Source organism: Neophocaena asiaeorientalis, unplaced genomic scaffold (genome assembly GCF_003031525.2).
Source record: "Neophocaena asiaeorientalis asiaeorientalis breed wild unplaced genomic scaffold, Neophocaena_asiaeorientalis_V1.1 scaffold31, whole genome shotgun sequence".
NCBI lineage: Eukaryota > Metazoa > Chordata > Mammalia > Artiodactyla > Phocoenidae > Neophocaena > Neophocaena asiaeorientalis.
Genome location: NW_020175320.1, coordinates 1,797,282 through 1,823,062, shown reverse-complemented (window position 1 = coordinate 1,823,062; position 25,781 = coordinate 1,797,282). Strand labels below are relative to the sequence as shown.

Genomic DNA, 25,781 nt, shown 5'->3' with positions numbered 1-25,781 from the left:
CCCTGCATCGGCAGGCGGACTCTCAACCACTGCGCCACCAGGGAAGCCCTCCTTACTTTTTAAGTCTGAATAATATTCCTTTGTGTGATTCAATGAACATGGGTTTGCAAATATCTGTTTCAGACCTTACTTTCAATTCTTTTGGATAAGTATTCAGAAGTGGGATTGCTTGGTCATATGGTAGTTCTATTTTTAATTTTTTGAGGAACTTCATACTGTTTTCCATGGCAGTTACACCGTTTTATAACCCCACCCACATATGTAGTGCTTTTAAGTTTCTTTACTTTGCTAGATGACTCATAATGTTGAGCATGTTTTCGTATGCTCAACATCTGTTTGGATATTGTCTTGTGTTGAGCCTATTTAATTTTTTCAGCCAGTTTTCTACTTTGCTTTTATTACTCATTTGAGGAGGTTCTTTATATATTTTGGGTAAGAATAGTTTGTCGATTATATATATTGCAGCTATGTCTCCCACTGTATTGATTGCCTTTATATTCAATCTTTTGTTAGTTAATGCTTTTGATAAACAGAAGTTCTTAATTTTAATATATTCCAGCTTCTTAACTTTTTCCTTTAGGATTATTAAATTTGGTAATCTATTTTAGAATATTATACCTATTCCAGGTCTTGAAGGTGTTTTCTTCTAAAAACTTAATGATTATCTTTCATAGCTAGATCTAAAATATAACTTGTCACTCGTGTGAAGTAGGCATCAAGATTCTTTTTTTTTTTCCCATATGGATGTCTATCCAGTACCATTTATTGAAAGACTGCTTTTTTGCATTTCACTGCAGTGTCAACTTCGTCATACGTCAGGTGACCATATTTATATGGATCTGTTTTGTTCCACTGATTTCCTTATCTGTCACTGAACTAATACTAGAGTATCTTAATTACTATAACTTTACAGTAGATCTTGATACCTGGTAAATCACTTTCTCTGTCTTTGTTCCTTGTCACTTCTTGGTCCTTTGCATTTCCATATAAACTTTGCAACAAGTTTGTCAATTCCACCCCCAAACAAAACTAATTCTGGTAGAGTTTTATATATATATATATATATATATATATATGAATTTATTTATTTTTGGCTGTGTTGGGTCTTTGTTGCTGCGCGGGCTTTCTCTAGTTGCAGTGAGCGGGGGCTACTCATTGCTGTGGCTTCTCTTGTTGCGGAGCACGGGCTCTAGAGGCGTGGGCTCAGTAGCTGTGGTGCACCAGCTTAGTTGCTCTGCGGCATGTGGGATCTTCCCGGACCAGGGATCGATGCTGTATCCCCTGCATTGGCAGGTGGTTTCTTAAACCACTGTGCCACCAGGGAAGTCCCTCTGGTAGGGTTTTGATTGGAATTGTATCAAATCTGGAAACCAATTTCGGGGAAATTGACGTCATTATAATAATTACTCTTTCATGAAAATGGTATCTCTCTTCATTTGTTTAGGTCTTCTTTAATTTCTTTTAATAATATTTTTATAGTTTTCAAAGGTCTTATACAGGTTTAATACTTGTCTTACTCCTTTTAGACTGCTATGAGAAAATATCAGACTGGGTAGCTTATAAACAACAGAAATTTATATCTCACAGTTCTGGGGTTTGGAACTTGAAGATCAGGGTGCCAGCATGATTGGTGATCCCTCCTCTCTTTGTGTCTTCACATGGTAAAAGGGGCTGCCTAGCTCTGTGGGGTCTCTTTTATAAGAACACTAATCCCACTCATGAGAGCTTCCCCCTCATAACCTAATCACCTCCCAAAGGCCCCACCTATTAATACCATTGTTGGGATTTAGGATTTATTTTTTGAATTGGGGGTGGACATAAATATCCATATCATAGCAATACTTAAGCAGCTTATTAAACCTATATCTGAATTTAAAGACTCATTATGTTTAATTTTCCATTATTCACTGAAGGAAATACGCAAGATCTGACAAAGGCACAAATACAATGAATACAAAGCATTTTAGCATTTCCCACACAAAGACTGGATCACTATAACTTTGTTGGTGTGACAACATGAAGATTATCTGGTGTAATTTTGTTTGCTACAATATATCATTTTGCGTTTGAGCTTATTTGAAAGCAAATGTATTCTTATTTGGCTGTTAAAGGACATATAAATATAGAAAAAAATTTTAATATACGTAATTGTGTTTAGGGGGAAGGTCCTAAAGCCAACTCTACTCAAGGGATGCCTTGGTAGCAATGATTGTTAACCATCTGGAGTGACAGAAGAAAGTGATATTGGGTAACTAACATCTTAAGAAGTTTCATCTCAAGTTTTTGTAATATTATAGCAGCAAAAATAGAATATTAATTATGCTATTGGGTGCTCCATTCTCGTCACAGGGGTGGGCAGTGTCATCATTTACTGATTAATGTGATCAGTCTCACTGTAAATTTGTGATATATGGAGGGACTTTTAAACATAGTTGGATGGTTTTACATGATGTCAATATTTTAATGTAATTTAAAAAAATAAACACTAGGATAAACACTAGGACCACCAGGCAGTATTTTAAATACTTAGGAATCCTTTTTTAGCAACTCATGGTTATGATGCAGTGTAAGATAAAAGGATAAATATTCAAAATGAATTGTTGTAATTTGCATTCTCCATGTCAGGTAGACCACCTTAATCTTATGATAAGTTGGGTATGATAAATCCCTGTGATAGCATGGAAAGAAATCACAGGAATTGCAGGAGTATTGCTTTATGTATTAGTTATTCTATATGGCAAAACCATTTGCCCAAGGAAAACATCAATAACTTTCCTCAGATGCTAAATACAGCACTCAGAGTTTATTTTTAATGCTGGGAGTACTAGGTTATTTCTATCTAGCTAGATTTGTCCTGTTGTGGCAATTATGGAAGAGCAGATGAGTTAATTAGGCTCTTTTCCATGGGATCTTCTGTTGTCTGTTTTGCAATACTGTATCAACAGTGAGATAAAACACAGACTGTTTCCACAGATTTCTGCCTGTTGTTTGTTAGTCAAGTAACCTTGGATACCCTGTGATGAGTTGTATGGAGGCAGCTAGTCTAACACCTGAAGGTCCTATAGGCTTCAACCCTTTAAAAAATAGTAATTTTTTAAAAGCTAGAATGTAATGATGCAGAGCTTTAAAAACAATATCCACTGCATTCAACGTTAGGTTTCTTGTTTTCCATAAATGTATGCATTCTGCTTTGGCAGGTTTTAAGAAGAAGCAGCGATGAAGAGAAAGTTCTTTGTCTCGTTCGACAGCGTGCAGGCCACCACTGTCCAACAGCTGTGATGGTGGTGCTCATCATGGTATGGGACGGCATCCCTCTTCCAATGGCTGACAAATTGTACTCGCAGCTTACGGAAAGTCTAAAGTCATACAATGGTCATCCCACAGACCGAAGATGCACTCTCAATGAAAAGTAATCAAATCTGTTTTGTACTGTTTTGCCATTCAGTCTATTATATCATGTTAAATTAACTACCAACTACATATGTTATATGGGAGAACAGAATTTTAGGTATTGTGCAACTAAAGAGTGAACATTTCTTTAACGAGAGACTTGGTTTCATAGTGGGTTAAGACCATTTTAGGATATTCTCCTTTAGAATATTCTTTTCTTGCTTCTCTCTTTGGTACCTGATCCTTCTCACCCCTGGAGTCTGGAGGAGAGAGGTTTTTCTATAAAGGAACAGCTCCTCCATAAGGAATTGTACAATTTTGCATTTCCTATAGCACTGTAAGAGAATATCTGTTTTTCTACAGTTTTCCAATGTTGTCAAACTTGAGTTTTTGCCCATCTAATAGAGGATAAATGTCATCAGTTTACGTTGATTTGAATTTTTCATATTATGAATGAGTATTTTTTCATATGGTTAAGAGCATTTGCCATTTGTTTGTTTTTTATTTTTTAAATTTTGTTGACGTATAATTGATTTACAATGTTTTTAATTTCTGCTGTACAGCAAAGTGACTCAGTTATATATATATGTATATATATACATATTCTTTTCCATTTATGGTTTATCACAGGATATTGAATATAGTTCCCTGTGCTATGCAGAAGGACCTTGTTTATCTATCCTATATCATAACAGTTTGCGTCTGCGAATCCCAAACTCCCAGTTCTTCACTCCCCCACCCCTTGGCAGCCACAAGTCTGTTCTCTATATTTGTGAGTCTGTTTTTGTTTTGTAGGTTTATTCATTTGTGTCGTACTTTAGATTCCATATGTAAGTGATATCATATGGTATTTGTCTTTCTCTTTCTGTCTTACTTCACTTAGTATGATAATCTCTAGTTGTATCCATGTTGCTACAAATGGCATTATTTTGTCCTTTTTTTATGGTCAGCCATCTGTTAATTATTCTACCCCCTATTTCAAAAGGAGTGTTCATTTTTTCTCTCCCTTTGCGATTTAATTCTAAATGCTTTTGCCACTTTGATATTTGTCTTTTTACTTCTGCTATGTCACCTTTTGCACGTTTTCTTTTTAATGTAATTTATTGTATCTATCTTTCCCCTTATTGTGTCTGAATTCTGAGCGGTATTTAAGAACATTTTCTCTCACGTTAGTTATAGAATAATTCACCCATGTTTTCTTTTATTGTTGAAATTGGAAATTTTTAAAACATAAATCTCTGATGCATTTCAAATTTATGCTGGACAGAAGTGGGAAGAGGAGATCCATTTCTATTCTTTTTTCCATTTATCCCAATACTACTTACTAAAGAGTACTTCTTTTCCCCTTGATTTGAAATACTACCTTATACAAAAACTGTATATAATGGAGTCCTCTCTTTTATATGAATTCTGTATCACTGTCTGGTCTTTTCACGTACTAGTACCACATTTTTTAAGTTATAGAGGCATTATAATATATTTTAATATTTGGTAAGGCTAGCTCACTATTTTTGCTCTTTTTCAAGGCTTTCTTTGTTATTTTATGTTTGTGCTTCCAAATGAACTTTATAATCAATTTGTCTAGTTTTAAGATAAATCTAATGGTATTTTTAATGGGATTGCATTAAATTAACTTAGAATAAACTGACATTGTTATGATATTGAATCTTCCACTCCCATAATATGATTTTTCTTTCCATTTGTTAAAGTTTACTTTTATGTTCTTCAAGAGTGTTTTGTGTAGTTTTCCTCATAAAGTTCTTTCTTTTTTAAAAGAAATGTCATTATACAAATTATAAACAAAATATATATCATTCACTCTCTAACCTCCACACAAGATTATTTGTGTACCTTCCAGAACATTCCTTTATGTTTAAAATCATTTCATTATATTTTTGTTAATCTTCCTAATCCCAAGTATGTATACATCACTTATTTTTGAATTTTATTTTATTTGTTTTTTATATAGCAGTTGCTTATTACTTATCTATTTTATACATATTAGTTGTATACATCATTTTAATGTTTCTATTTTGTTATGTGGATTCACAATAATAAAATACCTCTTGTATAGAAACAGTTCTAAATGATATACATATAAACTTATTTTTCCCAAGAATTCATAAATAGTTTTATTCTATATCACTCAATGTAGATCCAGCCTATCACTTTAAAAAAATTTTATAATTACAGAAATGATGCAAGAATATTTCAGTGAACTCTTATATACCCCTTACCTAGATTCCACAAATGTTAACGGTTTGTTACGTACACTTATACACATGGTCACACATACACATAAGCTTACATGTTATTATCATTATTGCTTTTCTATACTTTCTTTCAGAATAATTTGTGAACTAGTTGCAAACTTTATGACTTTTCCCCCTAAATAATACTTCAGAGGGTGTTTTCTAAGAATGAGGACATTCTCTTACTTAACACCAGTACAATTATCAAAACCAGGAAGTTTCACTTAGATAAAATGCTATTCTCTAATTCAAATATCATCTATTCTCCAGTAATACTTCATACTAATTTTCCCCTACCCATGATTTATGGATGGAGTTGTTTTGTCTTTTGGGTCTCTTAATCCTTTTATCTGAGTCTTTTTTTGTGTTTCGTGGCATTTCCTTTTTGAAAAGGACAGGCTAATTTTGTAGACTGTTGCTCAATTTTGGATTGTAGGATTGTTTCTTCCTGATTTAATTCAATTCAGGAATTATTGGCAGGCCATAATATTAGGAGCTATTTTAAGTCTATTTGTCTCATCATTGGTGATGTTGACTGTTTAACAGAAACTTTTAGGTCTCACAGTTAAGAGTTAAACTACATTTTTCTACTTGTTTGGCAACTTCTTTGAAATTCTGCAATTTCAAATTTACCTTCTTTGATCCTATTTATATCCTATTTTTCTTCCTTTTCAAGTTATTGTAATCTTTTGCCCCTTTAAAAGTATATATTCCATCTTAGTGGAAGTTAGAATATTTGAACTATTCCTCCTTCCTTTTTTTCCTTCATAGTGTCTTAAATGATCCTTTTTACATTCAAATATATCAGGCATTTTCCTGACTTTCACAACTAAAAATACTTATAGTTTTTTTTTTTAAGATTTTATTTATTTTTGGCTGTGTCGGGTATTAGTTGCAGCATGTGGGATCTTCTTTGAGGTATGCGGGTTCTGTCGTTGTGCCACGCGGACTCTTCCTTGTGGTTCTCAGGCTTCTCTCTAGTTGTGGCGTGTGGGTCTTCTCTTCTGTAGTTGTGGCGCGCAGGTTCCAGAGCACATGGGCTCTATAGTTTGCGGCACGCCGGCTCCAGTTGAGGTGTGTGAGCTCAGTAGTTGTGGCACCCGGGCTTAGCTGCCCCGCAGCATGTGGGATCTTAGTTCCCTGACCAGGGATCAAACCCACATCCCCTGCATTGTAAGGTGGATTCTTTACCACTGGACCACCAGGGGAGTCCAAAAATACTTACAGTTTTGATCTCTAAATTTCTATATTCTTTTTACTCACTGTTTTTTAAAAACGTGTGTTTTTTAATTTAAGTAATTTTATTTTATTTATTTATTTTTGTCTGCACTGGGTCTTCGTTGCTGCGTGTGGGCTTTCTCTAGTTGTGGCGAGCAGGGGCTACTCTTTGTTGCAATGCACGGGCTTCTCATTGCAGTGGCTTCTCTTGTTGTGGAGCACAGGCTCTAGGCTCGCGGGCTTCAGTAGTTGTGACATGTGGGCTCAGTAGTTTTGGCTCACGGCCTCTAGAGTGCAGGCTCAGTAGTTGTGGCGCACGGGCTTAGTTGCTCCGCGGCATGTGGGATCTTCCCGGACCAGGGATTAAACCCGTGTCCCCTGCATTGGCAGGGGGATTCTTAACCACTGCGGCACCAGGGACGTCCCTGTTTGTATTTTTAAGTCATATAAGTACTAATTCCATACTATTAGAAGTTTCAAGCATTATGCAAATAGGAACCACAAGGGTGTACGTTCCTTCTTTGGTTTCACATCTTTGTGTGTATGTTCTTATCATTGTCATCCTTAGTATAGAGTCATTTTGGGGTTTCAGAAATGCCCGCAAGGTTATAAAATTACTCAGTCGCTGAACAAAACGAGCTTCCTCCTCAATTTTTTCTCATGACATTTATAAAGGCTTTCTTTAAAATTGACAAAGTGATTTCACATACAACACATATTATCCTTAATCAGTCCTCACAGGAGTATATCAATGTCATTTTACAAAGGAAGGATGAAGTCCAAAGAGATAATGAGATGCTTTAATTTTCACTTCTGACAGGAAACCAATCTTGGATTAAAATCCAGGCCCTTTATTTCCCTTCCTTGGACATCTCCAAGTCAAACAAGTTATGGATATATCAGATCTGTATAGTTTGTTGCCTTTTATTTGTATTTACAATCTTGAACAAACATTTCAATTGAAGATTTAGTTATATTCAAGTGCAGTTAGCCTTGTGTTGTTAACATAACACTACTTTAAATAAGTAATAAAATAGATGTGTTAAAATCATTTCATTATCCATCTATACTTCTATAGTTATATGAACCTGAAATGTTCTATTTGAGGTATTGTCCTACTTTATCAGTTCATTCCCTTGCAATTACCATCTTACAGTCGTACCTGTACATGTCAAGGAATTGATCCAGAGACTTGCGGAGCTTCCTTCTCTTTTGGCTGTTCTTGGAGTATGTATTTCAATGGCTGCAAATTTGGTAGAAGCCCAAGTCCTAGAAGATTTAGAATTGATCCAAGTTCTCCCTTACACGTAAGTGTCCTTTTTACTTATGAATTGCACAATGAATATATAAGTACATTCCTTTAAAAAATTTTTTAATCGTAAAAAAATTAAATATTAACAAGTAGTGACAAAATAGTAACTATATGTATATATATATATATATATGAAAATAGTTTAAAATTCTAAATAATGTAGGTAAAGTCTTTAACTATCAACCCAAATTCCAATTGTCCCTGGCTCCCTCCTTCTTCTCCCCTAACCCCAAAGAGAATCACTGTTAAAAAAAAATCTAGAATTTTATACCCAGCCAAAGTAGGAAGAATAAATAAAGCTATTTGCCAACATTTCAAAGACTCAGTAAGTTTACTACCCACAGCACTACTATGAAAGAATTACTAAAGGACGTAATCCAGAAAGAAGATATATGAAACCGGAACCAATCTGTCCGGAACACGAGGCCATGGTGAGCAAAGAAATTAGTCAACCTTACTGTTAAGTTTAAATAAGTTGAGTACTTACATTTTTTTAATTGAAATAACAATAAGTATAATTCAATATTCTTATCAAATCAGGGGTGGGTAGGTAGTGGGAGGGGGTGGGGCACCTATATAAACTAAGTGTGGTAATGTTTTATGCTTTGTTTGGAGTTGGGAGGATTTAGATACTGATTAACTCCAAGATCAGTGTTTTTCAAACTTTGTGCTGTGACCACGAGTAAAAAACATTTTATAGTACAAACAACTATACAGGCATATATATATTCAAGTAAATAAACAAAACAATACTTCACCTTATTATATGTAGCAAAAATAATATTTAGATATTAAAAAGTTAATATGTCCTATATAGTTATTGCTGAGGATCACTATGATTCAGTAAAATATTTTTTATGAAATTTTATTTCTCTTTTAAATGCTAGTTTTGACCTACTAAACTGATTTCATGGCCCACTAAAGAGTCATGACCCACAGCTTGGAAAACACTGCTCTAGATATTGTCAGAAAAACATATTTGAGAAGTGTATGTTTAAAAAATTTTTAGATGAATATGAATAGAATTTATAACATTTGAACTAGTGGTGGAAAAAAAATCCATTCATCAGTCAGCAAGGTTAGTTTAAAAAATCATTAAGGGCTTCCCTGATAGTGCAGTGGTTAAGAATCCGCCTGCCAATGCAGGAGACACGGGTTCAAGCCCTGGTTTGGGAAGATCCAACATGCCGCGGAGCAGCTAAGCCCGTGAGCCACAACTACTGAGCCTGTGCTCTAGAGCACACGAGCCACAACTACTGAGCCCACGCGCCACAACTACTGAAGCCTGCGTGCCTAGAGTGCGTGCTCCTCAACAAAAGAAGCAACCGCAGTGAGGAGCCTGCGCACCATACCGAAGAGTAGCCCCCGCTCACCGCAACTAGAGAAAGCCCTCGCGCAGCAAGGAAGACCCGACGCAGCCAATACATACATACATACATACATACATACATACATATAAATAAATTAAAAATTTATTTAAAAAATCATTAGGATACAGGATAAATAGGAATCGATAAAACAGCAGGAATTAATCTAATTGTATCTATAATACAAGGAATATAACATACAAGGAAAGCTCAGAATAAATAAATAATCCCTTTAAAGAGGCAATCAAAATTATTTGGTTTTTCTAGAGTTCCCATTTACTGTAATAAAAGAAGGAAATGACTCTAGACAGAGGACTATCCTTTGCAGATAAAGTACCTTAGAAGAAATCTGACAAGAAGTTTATCAGAACTTTAGGGAGAAAACTATAAAAATTGCTAAAAAGACATATAAAATACCTGATAATGAGAAGATACCACGTTCAAAGGTCAGAACACTTGATAATGAGATGTGAATTCTCCCTTAAAATTTTTTTTTCCAAATAAGTATCTGATAAAGCTGTTAGTATACAAATATATTTATATTGACATGACTGTTAACTTTTTATTCTATAACAAATAACTCTGTTATATAATGAATGTAAGGTCAGTTTTTGCTTATGGTTATTATTAATAATGAGTAATGTTTATGTAGTGTTTATAATACAGGAAGAAGCATTCCTCTTTCCAGGAACTGACAAAAGGCCAGTGAAGCACAGCAGGCAAGGGAAAGTGAGGTGCATAAAGCGACCTTGTAAACCGTGTCAAGAATTTTGGAAGATCATTGAAGACTTTTAAGGCGGAGAGTGATATAATTAAACTTTTCTTTTTAAAAAGGGATCTCTCTGGCTGCTCTGTGGATTGGAGTTGGCCAAAAGTTGGTATAGCAAGATGGGCTAGCTTTGAGAACAGTCCAGGGAAGGAATAGTAGTGACTTAGAATATGGCTGTGACAGAAGAAATGAAAAGCAGTGGTTGTTCTGGAAAGATTTTTTTTAATTAGGTACTATTCCTTGACATAGGATATGCTGAAACAGGACCAGGTTTATAGAAGGCAGATTATTAATTCAGTTTGGATGCATTGGCTTGGAGATTCCTGAGAGAAATCCAAGTGAGGTTGTCAGGTCATTAATAAGAACCTGAAGCTCAAGGGGTCATCTGTGGTCCAGGTGGTAATTGTAGGCATTGATGTGGAGAAGATGGTCCTAGAGATGAAGTACAGGGTCAGAAGGGCAGAGGGATGTAGGTGTGAGCCCCATTAGGTAAAGATCTGATAAGAAATCTCTATCCGACATATTCATTCTAATGAAACCATTAGAAAGTCAGGATTTTTACAATATGAATAAAGAACCTACATTCAAAAATGATACTAATAATCATCTATTTAAGTTTCATTTAATTAGCTTCTATTTGCCTACTTTATTTCATTTCCACATAATAAATGAGATATTCCATAAGATGACAAATTGCCCAGTCTGACTTGTGACACTGAATGATTCTTAATACTCTATTAGCAGTAAAACACAATTACCCCACCCAATATTTCAAGTGTTATAAAATATAATAAAGTCTTTTTAATAGGCATTTAAATAATAATTCCTAAGTTTTCCTCAAATTTATAATTAATGTGTGAGTATAGCTAGGAAGTGTTTTTAAAGTAGGGGTCTGACCTCCCTGACTATATTTATTAAGCTACATTGAGTAACAAATACATAATTAGACAGATGAATGGAACAGAGCAATCTAGATATAGACCCTATATATACATGAATATCCTTTTCAATGAAAGCACCAACATAAATGAGTAGGAAACCAAAAGGATTATCACTGATGCTTTGCAGTTGCCAAGACTGAGGCTTGTTAAAAAGCACTCAAGAATTAACTTCCTATGTCTATATTGGCTTTGGTTTTTATAATAGTCTGCTTCATACCAGAGGTGACCTGGTCCACATGAAGGCTTCCTTCCTGAGTTCTAGGCATCCACCAAATCTCAAATGAGGCGGAAGCCTTCAAACCTTCTTAAGTCCTTCATTCATCCTTGCTGTCAGTTCTCCATCACTTGTCTTCCTTAGATGTGACTGATCATTTATCAAGTCTCTGACTTGGTTTAGGATATAATCATCTCTGAAAAACTACCACAATGGTTTTCCAACTATTGTTGCCAAAGGCTGCTTTCTCTCCTTCGAACCTCATGCTGTCATCAGTGACATTTTTAATATTCTTGTCATGACGGTTTTCCTTTGAAAAAATCTTACATGTTTCTACTGTCATTAGAATCTAGAATCTTGAAATGGTGTTAAGGCTTCTCCACAGTTCTATCAGATCTTCCTCAATTTATAGCCATTCCTGTGTAGAAAAGAAAACACTGGTTTTAGACAGCCCATTGCCTACTTATTACGTTTGAAGCTCTTAACACAGGATCTGATAACACAGTATGTGCCTTATGTGTGTTGCTCTCCCATCTCTGTTGTAGAAACTTGTTTCACTGTCAGAATTCTTCCAAGTCTCCACTTGTTAGCAGGAAAATTGTCTTGATTTACTTCAAGTGCCCTGTACTATTGAATAAATATGAAATATGGTTCTTGTTTTTAACAACATGAGCAGTTTTGCAACTTACCTCTAACACCAGTTAGATTTCTCATTAGCTGATAACATAGACTTTTAATTTCAAAAGACTAAATTCAAGCATAACAGTGACTAATAGTTTAGATTTTATGAAAACAATCCATGTCATTTTCTATGGTAGCTCTTTTATCTGGGTAAGTATGAACCATGCATCAACCACACATCAGCAATGATGTATAATTCATTTTCATCCGTTATATAATAAACTTATCACTCATCTTATATGTTATTATGAAACAACTTTTATGGACTGTCTCTTCCTATAGGAAAAAAACCTTGAAGATAATTTACAGAGTTTGGCTACAGAATTAGCTCCAATTTATAAGCAGTATGCTCCAGTTGCTTACCAAAACCAGGTATGTTTTGGTTCCTTATACAGTACTCTTAAACATGGTTGAAATTTATATCTAAACAATGTCATTGTTAATAGGAAATTTTTTCAAATCTGAACTTAATGTAGATCTTTTATCAGACAGCTTAAAAAATTGTCTAGCGTTTTTTTAAAAGTGTATTATGGGGCTTCCCTGGTGGCGCAGCGGTTGAGAGTCCACCTGCCGATGCAGGGGACACAGGTTTGTGCCCCGGTCCGGGAAGATCCCACATGCCGTGGAGAGGCTGGACCCGTGAGCCATGGCCGCTGAACCTGCGCTTCCGGAGCCTGTGCTCCGCAACGGGAGAGGCCACAACAGTGAGAGGCCCGCGTACCGCAAAAAAAAAAAAGTCTATTATGGCAATTGAATTAAATCTCCAGAGTGACAAAGTTATGATTGTTTCTAGGAATAAAACTTATAAAAGCAGAAATGCATCATCAAGAAAGTAATTGGGAAGTGGTGGAGATGGGGAGATGTTGGTCAAGGGGTACAAACTCCCACCTATAAGATAAATACGACCTGAGGGGGGCTTCCCTGGTGGTGTAGTGGTTAAGAATCCGCCTGCCAATGCAGGGGACACGGGTTCGAGCCCAGGTCCGGGAAGATCCCACATGCTGCGGAGCAAATAAGCCTGTGCGCCACAACTACTGAGCCTATGCTCTAGAGCCTGCGAGCCACGACTACTGAAGCCCACGAGCCACAACTGTGGAAACCCGTGCACCTAGAGCCCATGCTCTGAAGCAAGAAAAGCTACTGCAATGAGAAGCCCGCGCACTGCAACGAAGAGTAGCCCCCGCTCACTGCAACTAGTGAAAGCCTGCGCACAGCAACAAAGACCCAACACAGCCAAAAATAAATAAATAAATAAATTTATTAAAAAAATATATATGACCTGGGGATCTGGGTGCCCAGCTTGGTGGCTATAATTAACAATACTATATTATACACTTAAATGTTTTAAAGACATCCTAAATGTTACTTCTACACACCAAATAATCGTAATTATGTGAACAGATTGCAATGTTCACTAACCTTATTGTGGTAATCATTTTGTAATCCATACATGTATCTAATCATCACATTGTATACCTTAATCTTACATATGTTGTATGTCAGGAATACCTCAATAAAACTGAGTTGGGGGAACATATTGTTTTAAAAAAGAAAAGGAAAAGACCACCACAGATTGGGAGAAAATAATTGCAAATCATATATCAGAGAATGGAGAAAATAAGTGTGTAAAATACCTAATTTTAAACATAGGGAATTCCCTGGCAGTCCAGTGGTTAGGACTCTGTGCTTTCACTGCCGAGGGCCTTGGTTCAATCCCTGGTTAGTGAGCTAAGATCCTGCAAGCAGAGTGGCGCAACCAAAAACAAAAACAGAAACATAACCAGAAGTCCATATTTTTTTTAATATTTAATAAAAATTAAAATATTTATTTGTATTATCATGAATAACAAGCTCTCTGTTAAATTCCAACCTTTCATTTAAAAAGTTATTAATTTACTTTCTATACTGGTTCATGAATATATATGTACATCTACTTTATATAGACATTGAAAACTAGATACATGATCAAAGCACTGTATTATTCTTTCTTCCTAATGAAATATTTCAGGCTACCGTTCTTGTTTATCTACCCCCAGCAGGTATTAATGCCCTCACCTTGCCTTCAGTGATTGCCACTTTAATCCATGTAGTCTCAAATTCTTTACCCTGAATATTACTAAACTAGAGAATCACTAAAATAATATACTGTAGTGTCAGATATCTCTGAAATTATAAAGTGTAATTAACTCATAAACTTTATCAGAAAGTGAGTTTTACTCTTTATTGAAGGTGATTCTTTCTATCTCTTAAAACCATGGGTCATACATTATTTTTCAGGTGGCGCTTGAACACGCTGCTCAAGAATGTCGGCTTGGCAAGAAAGAAGGTCGTCCTTTCTCTGGGGTCACCGCTTGCCTAGACTTCTGTGCCCATCCCCACAGGGACATTCACAACATGAATAATGGGAGCACGGTGGTATGTACCTGGGTGGCTTTTGATTCTAAAGGCTCCATCACTGTACATTCAAGCTGAGGTCTTTAAGGATGATTATTGTGACAAATCCTATTTTATGTCTGTTCCACATAGTATATATCGATAGTGCTCCCAAAAAGTTACAGAACCAGCCTGAAATACTTTGTTGAAAGTCTTGAATTATACATTTAATTGTGGTAGGTTTGTTGGGATGTAGAACTACATGATTATTCAAAGCAACCATTCTGTGCTATCAAACTGGTAGATAGGAAGTTAAGCAGCTTACTCTTTCTTGCCATCTGTACTTCAGGTTTTTTGTGAGGGAACCGTGCCAAATTTACTATCCTTTTTATTAATATTGGTTCTTAGTGCTCATATGTAGAAATATTTAGAAGAAATATTTGCACATATATGTGCATACTGTGTTTATAGCCATGAAAAGAATCACATGCCCATAGCAAGAAGTCAATCAAGATAATCTTAAATTAAGGAGAAGACCACAGGAAAAATCGTGCAATAGTCCTTTTATAAGGGAAATGAGTTTGCTTGTAGTAGTTCTCTTCTTACCTAGTAAAACAGATAATAGAGAGTGATTACCTCTATTTCTGCACTACACGATTTTGGCCTCTTAGAAGACATAGCTATGATTATTACATTCTGATTGGAAGTGTACCGTCTGATCCATCAAAAGGCAGCCTTCCTTCCTTATTTGCTCAGTGAGGTCTATCAGTAACAGATTAAGGAGCCAAAACAACTTTTTCCCTATCACACCTTTTCACTGATGTTGCCTATGGTCTCTGAGACCAATGTTATTTCCAAATGCTGAAATTTTATACATCCATCCAGATGAATCTTAGCCAAAGAGTGATTCAACATCATGCTTGGCTAGTACATTTTATGTGAGTTGCTCTTCATTAGAGAATATTAGTGATCAGGTTGGATTAGGTTCAGAGTGAAACTAAGTTTTAGTCCCTCTTCCCATGTTTGTTTGTTTAATTATTTATTTACTTTTGGCTGTGTTGGGTCTTTGTTGCTGCGCGAGGGCTTTCTCTACTTGAGTCAAGCGGGGGCCACTCTTCGTTGCGGTGTGCGGGCTTCTCATTGCGGTGCCTTCTCTTGTTGTGGATCACGGGCTCTAGGTGCACAGGCTTCAGTAGTTGTGGCACGTGGAATCAGTAGTTGTGGCACACGGGCTTAGTTGCTCCGCGGCATGTGGGACCTTCCCGGACCAGGGCTCGAACCCATGTCCCCTGCACTGGCAGGTGGATACTTAACCACTGTGCCACCAGGGAAGTCCACATTATTTAAGTATTAAGAAATAGTGTGATTTATAAGCTAAAGTAATATCTTTTTATTAGCTAATATTTAATATGAAGGTAGTGAACAATTCAGTGACTGTTCCTTAACTTAGACAATGAAATAAGATGGAATGTAACAAAGAAGGTGACTTAAAATATTATAAAATGCATAAACATGTATAATATGTACTTACAAAATCAACTCAACATTATACTGGTCTGCTTACAAACAGTTGATAAGTTATTCAAATTGAAAAGCATTGAGTGGCTTGATATATAAAATATTTTTCCAAAATGAATGAATATACCAGCAGTAACCAACTGAAAACAGTTCCCTTTCACAATGGCAACAATAAGAAGGTAGGAATATCTATTATGAATGTGCAGGATCTCTAGTTCCCATTTCATGTTTTCTTCCTATCAGGTCTGCACTTTAACACGAGAAGATAACCGCTCATTTGGTGTTATTCCTCAAGATGAGCAGCTGCATGTACTTCCTCTTTATAAACTTTCAGACACAGATGAGTTTGGCTCAAGGGACGGAATGGAAGCCAAGATCAAATCTGGGGCCATCATGGTCCTCGCACCCCACCGCAGAAAAAGAACACGATTTACTCAGCCAGTTCCTCGTTCTGGGAAGAAGAGAGCAGCAATGATGACAGAGGTTCTCGCACATAAGATAAGGGCTGTGGAAAAGAAATTTATTCCTCGAATCAAGCGGAAGAATAATTCAATGACAAACAACAGTAAGGCTTCATCGCTGCCACTTTTAGGTAAGGCTTATTGAGCCTGATAATTTTCTGCGCACAACTTTCACTGGCAGTTCAGTTTGCATCTTATTTTTCTTTATTGTTTTTGCCACTCTCTTAGGAGTGAGGCATTATGAAAAGAAAAACTTTAGATCAGATATCTACCAATCAAGTTAGCCAATTATTTTTATATAGTTTGTTTAGAGTTTAAACTAAAACAGTGAATATATTTCTATGTACTTGCCAAAATTAAAAGCCAACAAAAAGGTGACCCATCAGTATTTCTTGGTATTTTTTTCTCTATTTTTATTCTTTTTTTTAAAAAAAAGCAAAAACGAAACATGTTCTTATTGTTTGTTCCCCAGCTATTTTGAAGCAAAGCCCCTTCTCAGCATACATAAAATGACATCACTTCCTTGAAGTCTTACTTCATCAGCTTTTTTTTTTTCTTCTTCATCAGCTTTAGCATCAGTTTAAGTAGTCCATTCAACAAATATTACTGGGCACTACTTTGACCTGTTCGAGGTATCGGAAATGTAGCAGTGAATAAGAGGGAACATAGTGCTGTGAAAGAATTCCATTTGAATAGGGTTGTCAAAAAAGGATTCACTGAGAATGAGGCATTTGAGCAAAGTCCTAAAGGAAATGAGGATCAGCAATGTTTTTATTTGGAGAAATAGCATTCCAGGTAGAAGAAGTGGCAAGTGCAAAGTTCAGGAGATGGGAATTTACCTTGAATACTTGATGTAAGCAAAGAGGCCAGTATGGTTGGAGCACAGTGTGAAATGGGGAGAATTGTAGGATGTGAGATCAGAGAGGTAAGAGGGGCATCTGAGCCATTTATCTTGGGCTTTGTAGATTGCTGTCAAGACTTTGGCCTATATTTGAGTGAGAAATAGAGAAGGGCTATAATCTGACTCAAACCTAACATCCCAGTTACTGGATTGAAACTAGAGTCAAGTGGGGTAGAGAGTAGAATAGTAGGGTGATCATAAACAGGCTATCCTAACAACTCAAGAAAGAGATGATGGAGCTTGGACCATAGTGACTAGTGAGGAGGACAGGAGAAATGTCTGATTCTGGATGTTTTTAAGGTAGAGTCAATGGGACTTCTTTTCTTTTTTTTTTTAAATTACTGTATTTTATTTATTTATTTTTGGCTGCGTTGGGTCTTCGTTTCTACGCACAGACTTTCTCTAGTTGCAGGCAGTGGGGGCTACTCTTCGTTGTGGTGAGTGTGCTTCTCACTGTGATGGCTTCTCGTTGCGGAGCACAGGCTCTAGGCACGTGGGCTTTAGTAGTTGTGGCTTGCAGGCTCTACAGTGCAGGCTCAGTAGTTGTGGTACACGGGCTTCATTGCTCCGTAGCACGTGGGACCTTCCTGAACCGGGGATCAATGCCGTGTCCCCTGCATTGGCAGGTGGATTCTTAACCACTGTGCCACCAGGAAGTCCTGGGGATTTCTGATAGATTTAAGTCTGGAGTGTGGACCAAAAAAAGTGTCAAGATTTACCCTGATGTTATTGGCTGGAAGAAACTGGAAGGATGGTTAAACCACCAAAGAGGAACAGATTTGGCAAGATAAAGAGGGAAATCAGAGGCCCACTTTTGGACATGGTAAAAGTTTGAGACACCTGTAGACATTCAAGTCTAGACGTTAGGTAAGCAGTTGAATAAGAGTGTAATTCAGAGAACAGGTTCAGACTGGAGATAAAATTTAAGAGGTCAACTGGATAGAGATGGTATTTGAAGCCTTGAGTGTGAATGAAATCACAGAGAAGGAGGTGAAAAGGAAATTTGATCGAGGACAAATCCTGGGAATTTTCAATTTGTAGAGGTTTCAGAGATGTGGACGAACCAGCAAGAGAGACTTAGACTGGGAAGGTGTGGTGTGGTAGGCGTGAAACCACAGAGAGGAGTGATCAGCCCTGTCAAATGCTGCTCCTGTGGCAAGTGAGAGGAAAACTGAGATTTTATCTTTACATTTGAAGACGACTGCTAGAGCAGGGTGCAGAACAGTGGTGAGAATGAAGGAAGTAGGTTTATAGGGAAATGGGAGAGAAATGGAAGACATGCATGTTGGCTATAAAGGGGGTCAACTGAATGGAGTGAAGGTTATAGAGTTGAGGGTTTTTTCCTTAAATGGAAATTTTAAAAAAGGTACAAAGTGAGTGAATTACATAATGAATTCCACTTCCCTCATAGACTCCTAGTTTAAAAGTTTTTCAATACATAGCCATTCTGCGTCATCTATACCATTACCTAGGCCACATGGGTATGAAAATATAAAGATATGATTTGTGCAGTTTTTTGTTGTTGTTTTTTTTTTTGGTAACAAATTGTAGAAGTCATATCTTACCCACTGAATCATCTTCTATGTGTCACTAAAAGAGAAGGAATCTTTATACCCACAATACCTAAGAAAAGCAAACAAAAATCAAATAACGCCTTAATACCAATCAGTGTTCAAATTGCTCCACTTGTCTCCTAATTGATTTTTTGTCTTTTACATTTGGTTTGTTTAAATCAGTATCCAAACGAGGTCACACATTATATTTAGTTGATATGTCTCCTATACATTTTTTTTTATTTAAAGCTTGCTTTTCTTCTTTTCCCTCATTTTTTCATTTTTCATTATAGCAGAAACCATTGTCCATAGAGGCAAATTCAACTTCAGTTTAAAAAAAAAAAATTACTATGGCCAGAACAGTATCTGTGATTTATATACTCCTATTTCTTCACATCAGGAAGTACATAGTGTTTGGTGTGTCTTTTTGTGATGTTAAGACTAGGTCAGGGGACTTCCTCAGAGGTCCAGTGGTTAAGACTCAGCGCTTCCACTGCAAGTGGTGCGGGTTCGATCCCTGGTAGGGGAACTAAGATCCCACATGCCGCATAAAGAAAAAAGACTAGGTCAGGTGTTGTTAACCTAATTGACTGATTATAATGTTCCCTAACAGCTTTCTACCTAATGGTTTTAGAAACACTTATGGTCATATTACATATTCTTTATTTCATTAGGAGTTTGTCATTCTTTTTCCACTTTTTAAATCTTCTTTTAAAAAGAAATTGTCCTTGTAATAACTTGTTAATTCTGAGGTATGGGTGATTAAAGAAATCAGAATGAATGCTTAGCTATTTGCCTTTATTCACCAGTGTTAACAAAACAAGTTAGTTCCCAAGCGTCTTCCAGTGTGATCAATTGTTTTTCTTTTTTTTTTAATTTAGTATCATTTTGAACTTATGTCTTTTTTAACATAGTTTATATTTCAATGTATATTAAGAAGGGTTTTTTTTTTCCCACTATATTTGTAAATGCTTTAAAATCTTCAAATTCATATGCTTTCATTCAAATTCCTGTCTTGGATCAGTAGAAACACTTCAAGGTGGCTTCTGATTCTTTTGTCATGACCCTGATTTTCTTTGGTAACTTCCTTAGTTTCTGTTCTGACAAGATGTTCCAGGTTCCTCTTATGTAATCCTGCCCCATATCTAAAATCAGCCATTCCTCCAAGGAGCCTAAAAAATAAAAAAACACGATTAATTTAAACTGACATTCAAACTAAGAATTACAGTGTATTCTTTAACTTCTTTGATTTTTATATTTTAGGAGAAGTTGTTCGTTTAAGATGAGACAACTGACCGTGCAGACATTTATATAACACTGAGAAAGATTCAATAGAGATAGTGAAGAGGCAAGGCAAGGGACAATTATCATTCCTTTTTGCTTGTAGTTCCACTTTACATATATTTAATTTAGGTTTATTTTAAGATTCACATATCTGGTTCCATGCTGCTTGTAAACAGTAGTCATAACATTTTCATCTTTGTGTCATTTCCTAATAGCATCTTTACATGCTATTCCTTTATATATATATATAGAGAGAGAGAGAGAGAGAGAGAGAGATACCTTATTAGTAGCCAAATGCACAATATTTGGCCTAAAACTTCTTGTCCTTTTGTAATATTACCCATGAAAGCTTTTTTACAGGTTTTTCCAATTAAATAAAAGACTCATCATATTTTAAATCTTTCCTTCCTGTGAGTTGTACTTTGTTGACAACTTAACCTCTAAAATAGTAGATGCAGCCACAGATAGTAGCACAGATTTCTTGATATACCACTCCTTGGGTCCTGTATATAAGTTCTCTTTAGACATGAGAATTATTGTGTCTCCAGGTTATATCATCTGAGGGAAAATTGCAGATCTTCTGAATTAGATAAATGTTTACTATTATATTAATTATTTTAAAACAAGACAACTTTGCTATTTCTTGGTCCTTAAAATCTACTACTTTTGCCTTGCAAACATTTTATTAGAACATCAAAACAGGGAGAATGTCCTCAAGAAAAATGTTTTCATTTGATGTTAGGTTTGTGTGGATATGTCAGAGCAGATGGCCCACCTTTTGTCCAATGTCATAATAATGATCTACCTACTTGGTGAGAAAGAAACAGAGCTTAAATGCACTTGTTCTGAGGGGTAGGAATAGCTTATTTATGTGACTTTTCTTTGCCTAATAATTAACTTTGCCGGTTATGATGCTTTCATTACTCAGAAATCTTTATAAACTGTTACTTTCTTAACATTTTCAAAAATGAGATCATGCAATACCTAAAATGTATCTAAACAGCTCTTTGGGGAGTGAAATATTGCTCTTGGTCACCATGTTATCACTGGCGCTGTATTCTGATGTATGGTTTTAATATTTGCTTCATAGCCAATTGGTTCATTTCCAATATCTTACCATTTTAGACAATGGATATCCTTCTGGCTAAATTTGTGAACTTATTTATGATTATTTCCAAAGTAAATAATTTTTTAAGAAAAAAATGTTGGGTGAAAAAGCGTACGTAAACTACCTACAATTTTTAACGTGTGCATATGTCAGGCTTAAAGTAAATAGAACAAAACTGGCCAAATTGCCACCATCAGTGTTCTGTTCTATTATTCTCTGTACATCTCTTTAAAAATACTGTTTAAAGACAACAGCTACCAAAAGTAGTTTGTATTTATCTTCACATTTGGTGTCCTTTTCTCTGTTTAGGGAATAAAACAGAGACTGTGCAACCTGAAATAAAAAGTGAAACTGAACCCCACCTTATCTTCAAAGGTTCGGACAACACTAAAACCTACTCACCGACCCCATCCATTCCTCACCCAGTGAAAGAGGCACACTTAGCTCCAGGCTTCTCCTGGTCCCCTAAGACTGCTCCGGTCCCAACAGTTCCTTTTAAGAATGATGCATCAGTTTCGTACGGGTTTTCAGAAAGAGGTAGCAATCCCCACTGCACAATGCCTTCTGCAAGACACAGTGGTGCTAACGTAGCTGCTGAGGAGTGTGCTGAAATTGCACAGCCTGGTGAAATGGTTCCTCTTTCCACCTTGTCTACTCCCATGACAGATTCCCCGGCTTATTCTGAGCCTCCCACTGGTCCATCTGAGCAGCTAACTTCTGATCAGCCAAACCAGCAGCCCCCGTTCATCCCTTCTCCTCATGAACTTGCTTCTTCTCTGGCGGAAGAAGACGAGCAGCATTCTGAAGCAGATGAGCCTCCGTCAGATGACCCCCTATCAGACGACCCCCTGTCACCTGCTGAGGAGAAACTGCCCCACATTGTTGAGTATTGGTCAGACAGTGAGCACATCTTCCTGGATGCCAATGTTGGTGGGGTGGCCATAGCGCCCGCCCACGGCTCTGTTCTGATCGAGTGCGCCAGGCGAGAGCTTCACGCCACGACTCCTGTCGAGCACCCCAACCGGAATCACCCTACACGCCTCTCTCTTGTTTTCTACCAGCACAAAAACCTGAATAAGCCCCAACACGGCTTCGAACTAAACAAGATTAAGTTCGAGGCGAAAGAAGCAAAGAATAAGAAAACTAAAGCCTCCGAGCAGAAAGACCAGGCAGCTAACGAGGGTCCTGAACTGTCCCCTGAAGTTAATGAATTTAACCAGATTCCTTCCCACAAAGCGTTAACATTAACCCATGACAATGTTGTCACCGTGTCCCCTTATGCTCTCACACATGTTGCGGGGCCCTATAACCATTGGGTCTGAAGGTTTTTCTCCCCTTCTTAATGCCTTTGCGAGTGCAGTGTATTTTTTCAAGGTGCTCTTAAAAGAAAGTCATGTTGTCGTTTACTATATCTTCATCTCACCCATTTGAAGGCTGAGGTAAAAAAAAAAAAATTGGGGGGTGGGTATTTCTTAACTGTGACTATATTTTGACAATTGGTAGAAGGTGCACATTTTAAGCAAAAATAAAAGTTTTATAGTTTTAAATACATAAAGAGATGTTTTGGTTAGGTGTTAACCTTGGTAGAATCACTCAGTTTGGTGCTTTAAATTGTTTACTATGAAACGAGTCATTTTTAGAGGATTTTAACAGGTTCATGTGCTATGATGTAAAATTAAGACACAGTGTTAACTCTACACAGCTTCTGGTGCTTAACCACATCGACACAAAAATAAGCTGAATTATTTTTTCATGGTGCCATTGTTCTAACATCTTCCAATCATTGCTAGAAACTCGGCATATTCCTTTGAAATAAACCAATGAAATGTTTTCTCTCTTAAAATCTCTCTCCTGTATAAAATAATTCATTATTGTTGGTGATGGTTGGAGGCTGTTCATAAATTGTAAATATATATTTTAAAAGCACTTTCTATTTTTAAAAGTAACTTGAAATAGTATAGTATAAGAATCCTATTGTCTGTTGTTTGTGCATATTTGCATACAAGAGAAATCATTTATTCTTGCTGTGTAGAGTTCCATCTTGTTACCTGCAGTATGTATTTTAATCATGTATATGGTTTGTATTTAAATGAGTCCTTTCTCATTCAAAGATTAGCTACTTATATAAAATAGTTAGGTCATGCAAAAATGGTTAATTCTCTCTAAAATTGGAATTAGGAAGCATATTACCAATATTGATTAACTTTTCTTTGGAACTAAATAAGAATGGTCTCTTCTGATGTATTGAACAACAATGGCCCTAATTTACTTTCACCCCAATGAAAGTAAATCACCGTGTCCCCTTATATAATATAAGAAAGCCGTGTCCCCAGCTTTCTCAATATAATTCATGGAAGGTGTTTCCAAAAGGAGATGAGGCATAACAGGATTCTGAAGAGTCAAATGCTTCTAAAGTTTCAAGGTGATAAAATACAAAAATTAAGTAGCAAGAACCTTATCCACCCCATATTGCCTTATTCATTCTGAAAGTCATTCTGGTCCAGAATAAGAATAAATGTCCTGTAGAAATATTTTAAAAATAAATTCCCTATCATCATCATCACACACACCCCCACACTGTAAACAAACAGTAGGAATGGTATTATAAGCATGGTTTGTCCATTAAGAGCTAATCCAAAGTAGTTCATCTAAGTATATTGTTCTGGGGAAATGTTAACTCATGTTCTTCTAGGTAATGGGAAAATAGGCATTCCATTTACTTTAGTTCCTCCCCCCCATTATTTTTTCCCATTACTTTATTAACTCATTTTATAGCAAAACAAAAGTGATTGCCCAAACAAAGAACAAGAAGAAATTTCAATGAAATACTTGATTCTGTTAAAATGCAGAGGTGCTATAACATTCAAAGTGTCAGATTCCTTGGGAGTATGGAAAACCTACTGGTGCTTCTCCCTTGGAAATGCCATAGGAAGCCCACAACCGCTAACACTCACAATTCTGGTGCAAAAGCAAAAGTTCCAACAAGCTCTCTAAAGGAAAACTCATTGTAACTTATATTAAAATAATATATGGTGCAAAGTATCAGTTTCAAGCTTTTGACTAATTTTGACTAAAGGAATATGAAGGGATTGTAAATAACAAAATGTCCATTGATAGACGATCATCTTGTTGAGTAGATTTCTGCTTCTTGAATATGTAAAATAGAGTAATTCATTGACTTGTTTTAGTATTTTGTGTGCCTTAGATTTGTTTTAAAACATGTATATTTTTGTGAGCCTAAGGTTACTTATACATATAAGTATATAAATAAGTGATTGTTTATTGTTTCAGCTGCTTCAATAAGATATTACTAGTATTAGACTATCAGGAATACACCCTTGTGATATTTTGTTTTAGAATTTAGGCCTTAGCTCCCACTAGAAATTATTTCCTCACCAGATTTAATGGATAAAGTTATAAGATCCTTTATCCATCCACCCATCTATCTGTTCTTCCATTCAATTTTTATTGACTGTCCCCCAAATTTAAGTATTAGCTTTTGTTTTTCTTTGTCACCACCCATGACATAGTAAACTTGAATTAAAATCCTAAAAGATAATCTAACACATTTTTCAAAAATAGCAAATTTCCTTCAAAACAATCCATTGTGATACATCTGCAGCAATTCAAATCAGTTTGTCACCAACTTTAAATAAATTCCTTAACAATCTAAACTTGAAGCACCAATGTTGACTTAGGGGACTATTTGGATTTGTGAAGTTAGTTGCAATTTACCAAAACAAGTACATGAAAATACCCTATATCAACTAAAATATTTCCATTCTCTTATTGTAAGTAACACCATGAATGGCCTGCCTCAACTGATAGCCCCTTGGTGGGACCCACATATGATTCCTTCCTTGTTGAACTCTATTTCCTAAATTTCACAGTGTACCATCCCGTTGTTTGCCCTGTGACTTTTTTTTTTTTTCAAAGCTCATGCTTATTCAGTGTCCTGCAGCATTGTGATTGTATGCTGGCTATACTGTTTTTAGAATGCTCTTTCTCATGAAGCAAGGAAATAAATTTGTTTGAAATGACATTTTCACTCAGAAAACTGGTCATCTAACATTATTTCTACACTTATGTTTTACTGTACTATCACCTTTTGTTTTACCCCTTTTATAGCACTCGTTGGGTTTTTAAACTTCTGCCTTTGTTCATGGTATAATTGAATTCATTGATACTTGACTCCCACGTTAGCCCAGTCTGTTCATAGTAGTTACAGAGTTACCAACTATAATGAGAGAATAATTCCTACCTGTTGTAGAATCCTGCAAAGTGTCATGCTGCCCTTCAAAATCCTGCTTCTAATGGATCTCAGGCCATCGATGAAAAGTTTTTCTTGTGCTTGTCAGCCTCACCTACATCTTTCCAATTCATCCACAAAGTACCAATACATCATGTCATAAACCTGATTGAAATATATTATTGGAAAG

The 25,781-nt window shown here is 36.2% G+C and overlaps 1 protein-coding gene across 3 annotated transcripts in view; it reads left to right on the top strand.

Annotated features, from left to right (window-relative positions):
* TET1 (tet methylcytosine dioxygenase 1) overlaps positions 1-25,384 on the top strand; it is a 126,696-nt gene extending 101,312 nt beyond the window's left edge. For 2 of the 3 annotated variants that reach the window (XM_024765577.1, XM_024765578.1), the window contains 7 exons: positions 3,198-3,409; positions 8,017-8,167; positions 8,517-8,603; positions 12,427-12,516; positions 14,422-14,559; positions 16,279-16,627; positions 21,652-25,384. In XM_024765577.1, the coding sequence (XP_024621345.1) occupies positions 3,198-3,409; positions 8,017-8,167; positions 8,517-8,603; positions 12,427-12,516; positions 14,422-14,559; positions 16,279-16,627; positions 21,652-22,664 (2,040 nt within the window). In that variant the 3' untranslated portion in view covers positions 22,665-25,384. The remainder of the gene's footprint in view (positions 1-3,197; positions 3,410-8,016; positions 8,168-8,516; positions 8,604-12,426; positions 12,517-14,421; positions 14,560-16,278; positions 16,628-21,651) is intronic. The other variant, XM_024765579.1, reaches the window with a different exon arrangement.
* Positions 25,385-25,781: the final 397 nt, after the last annotated feature.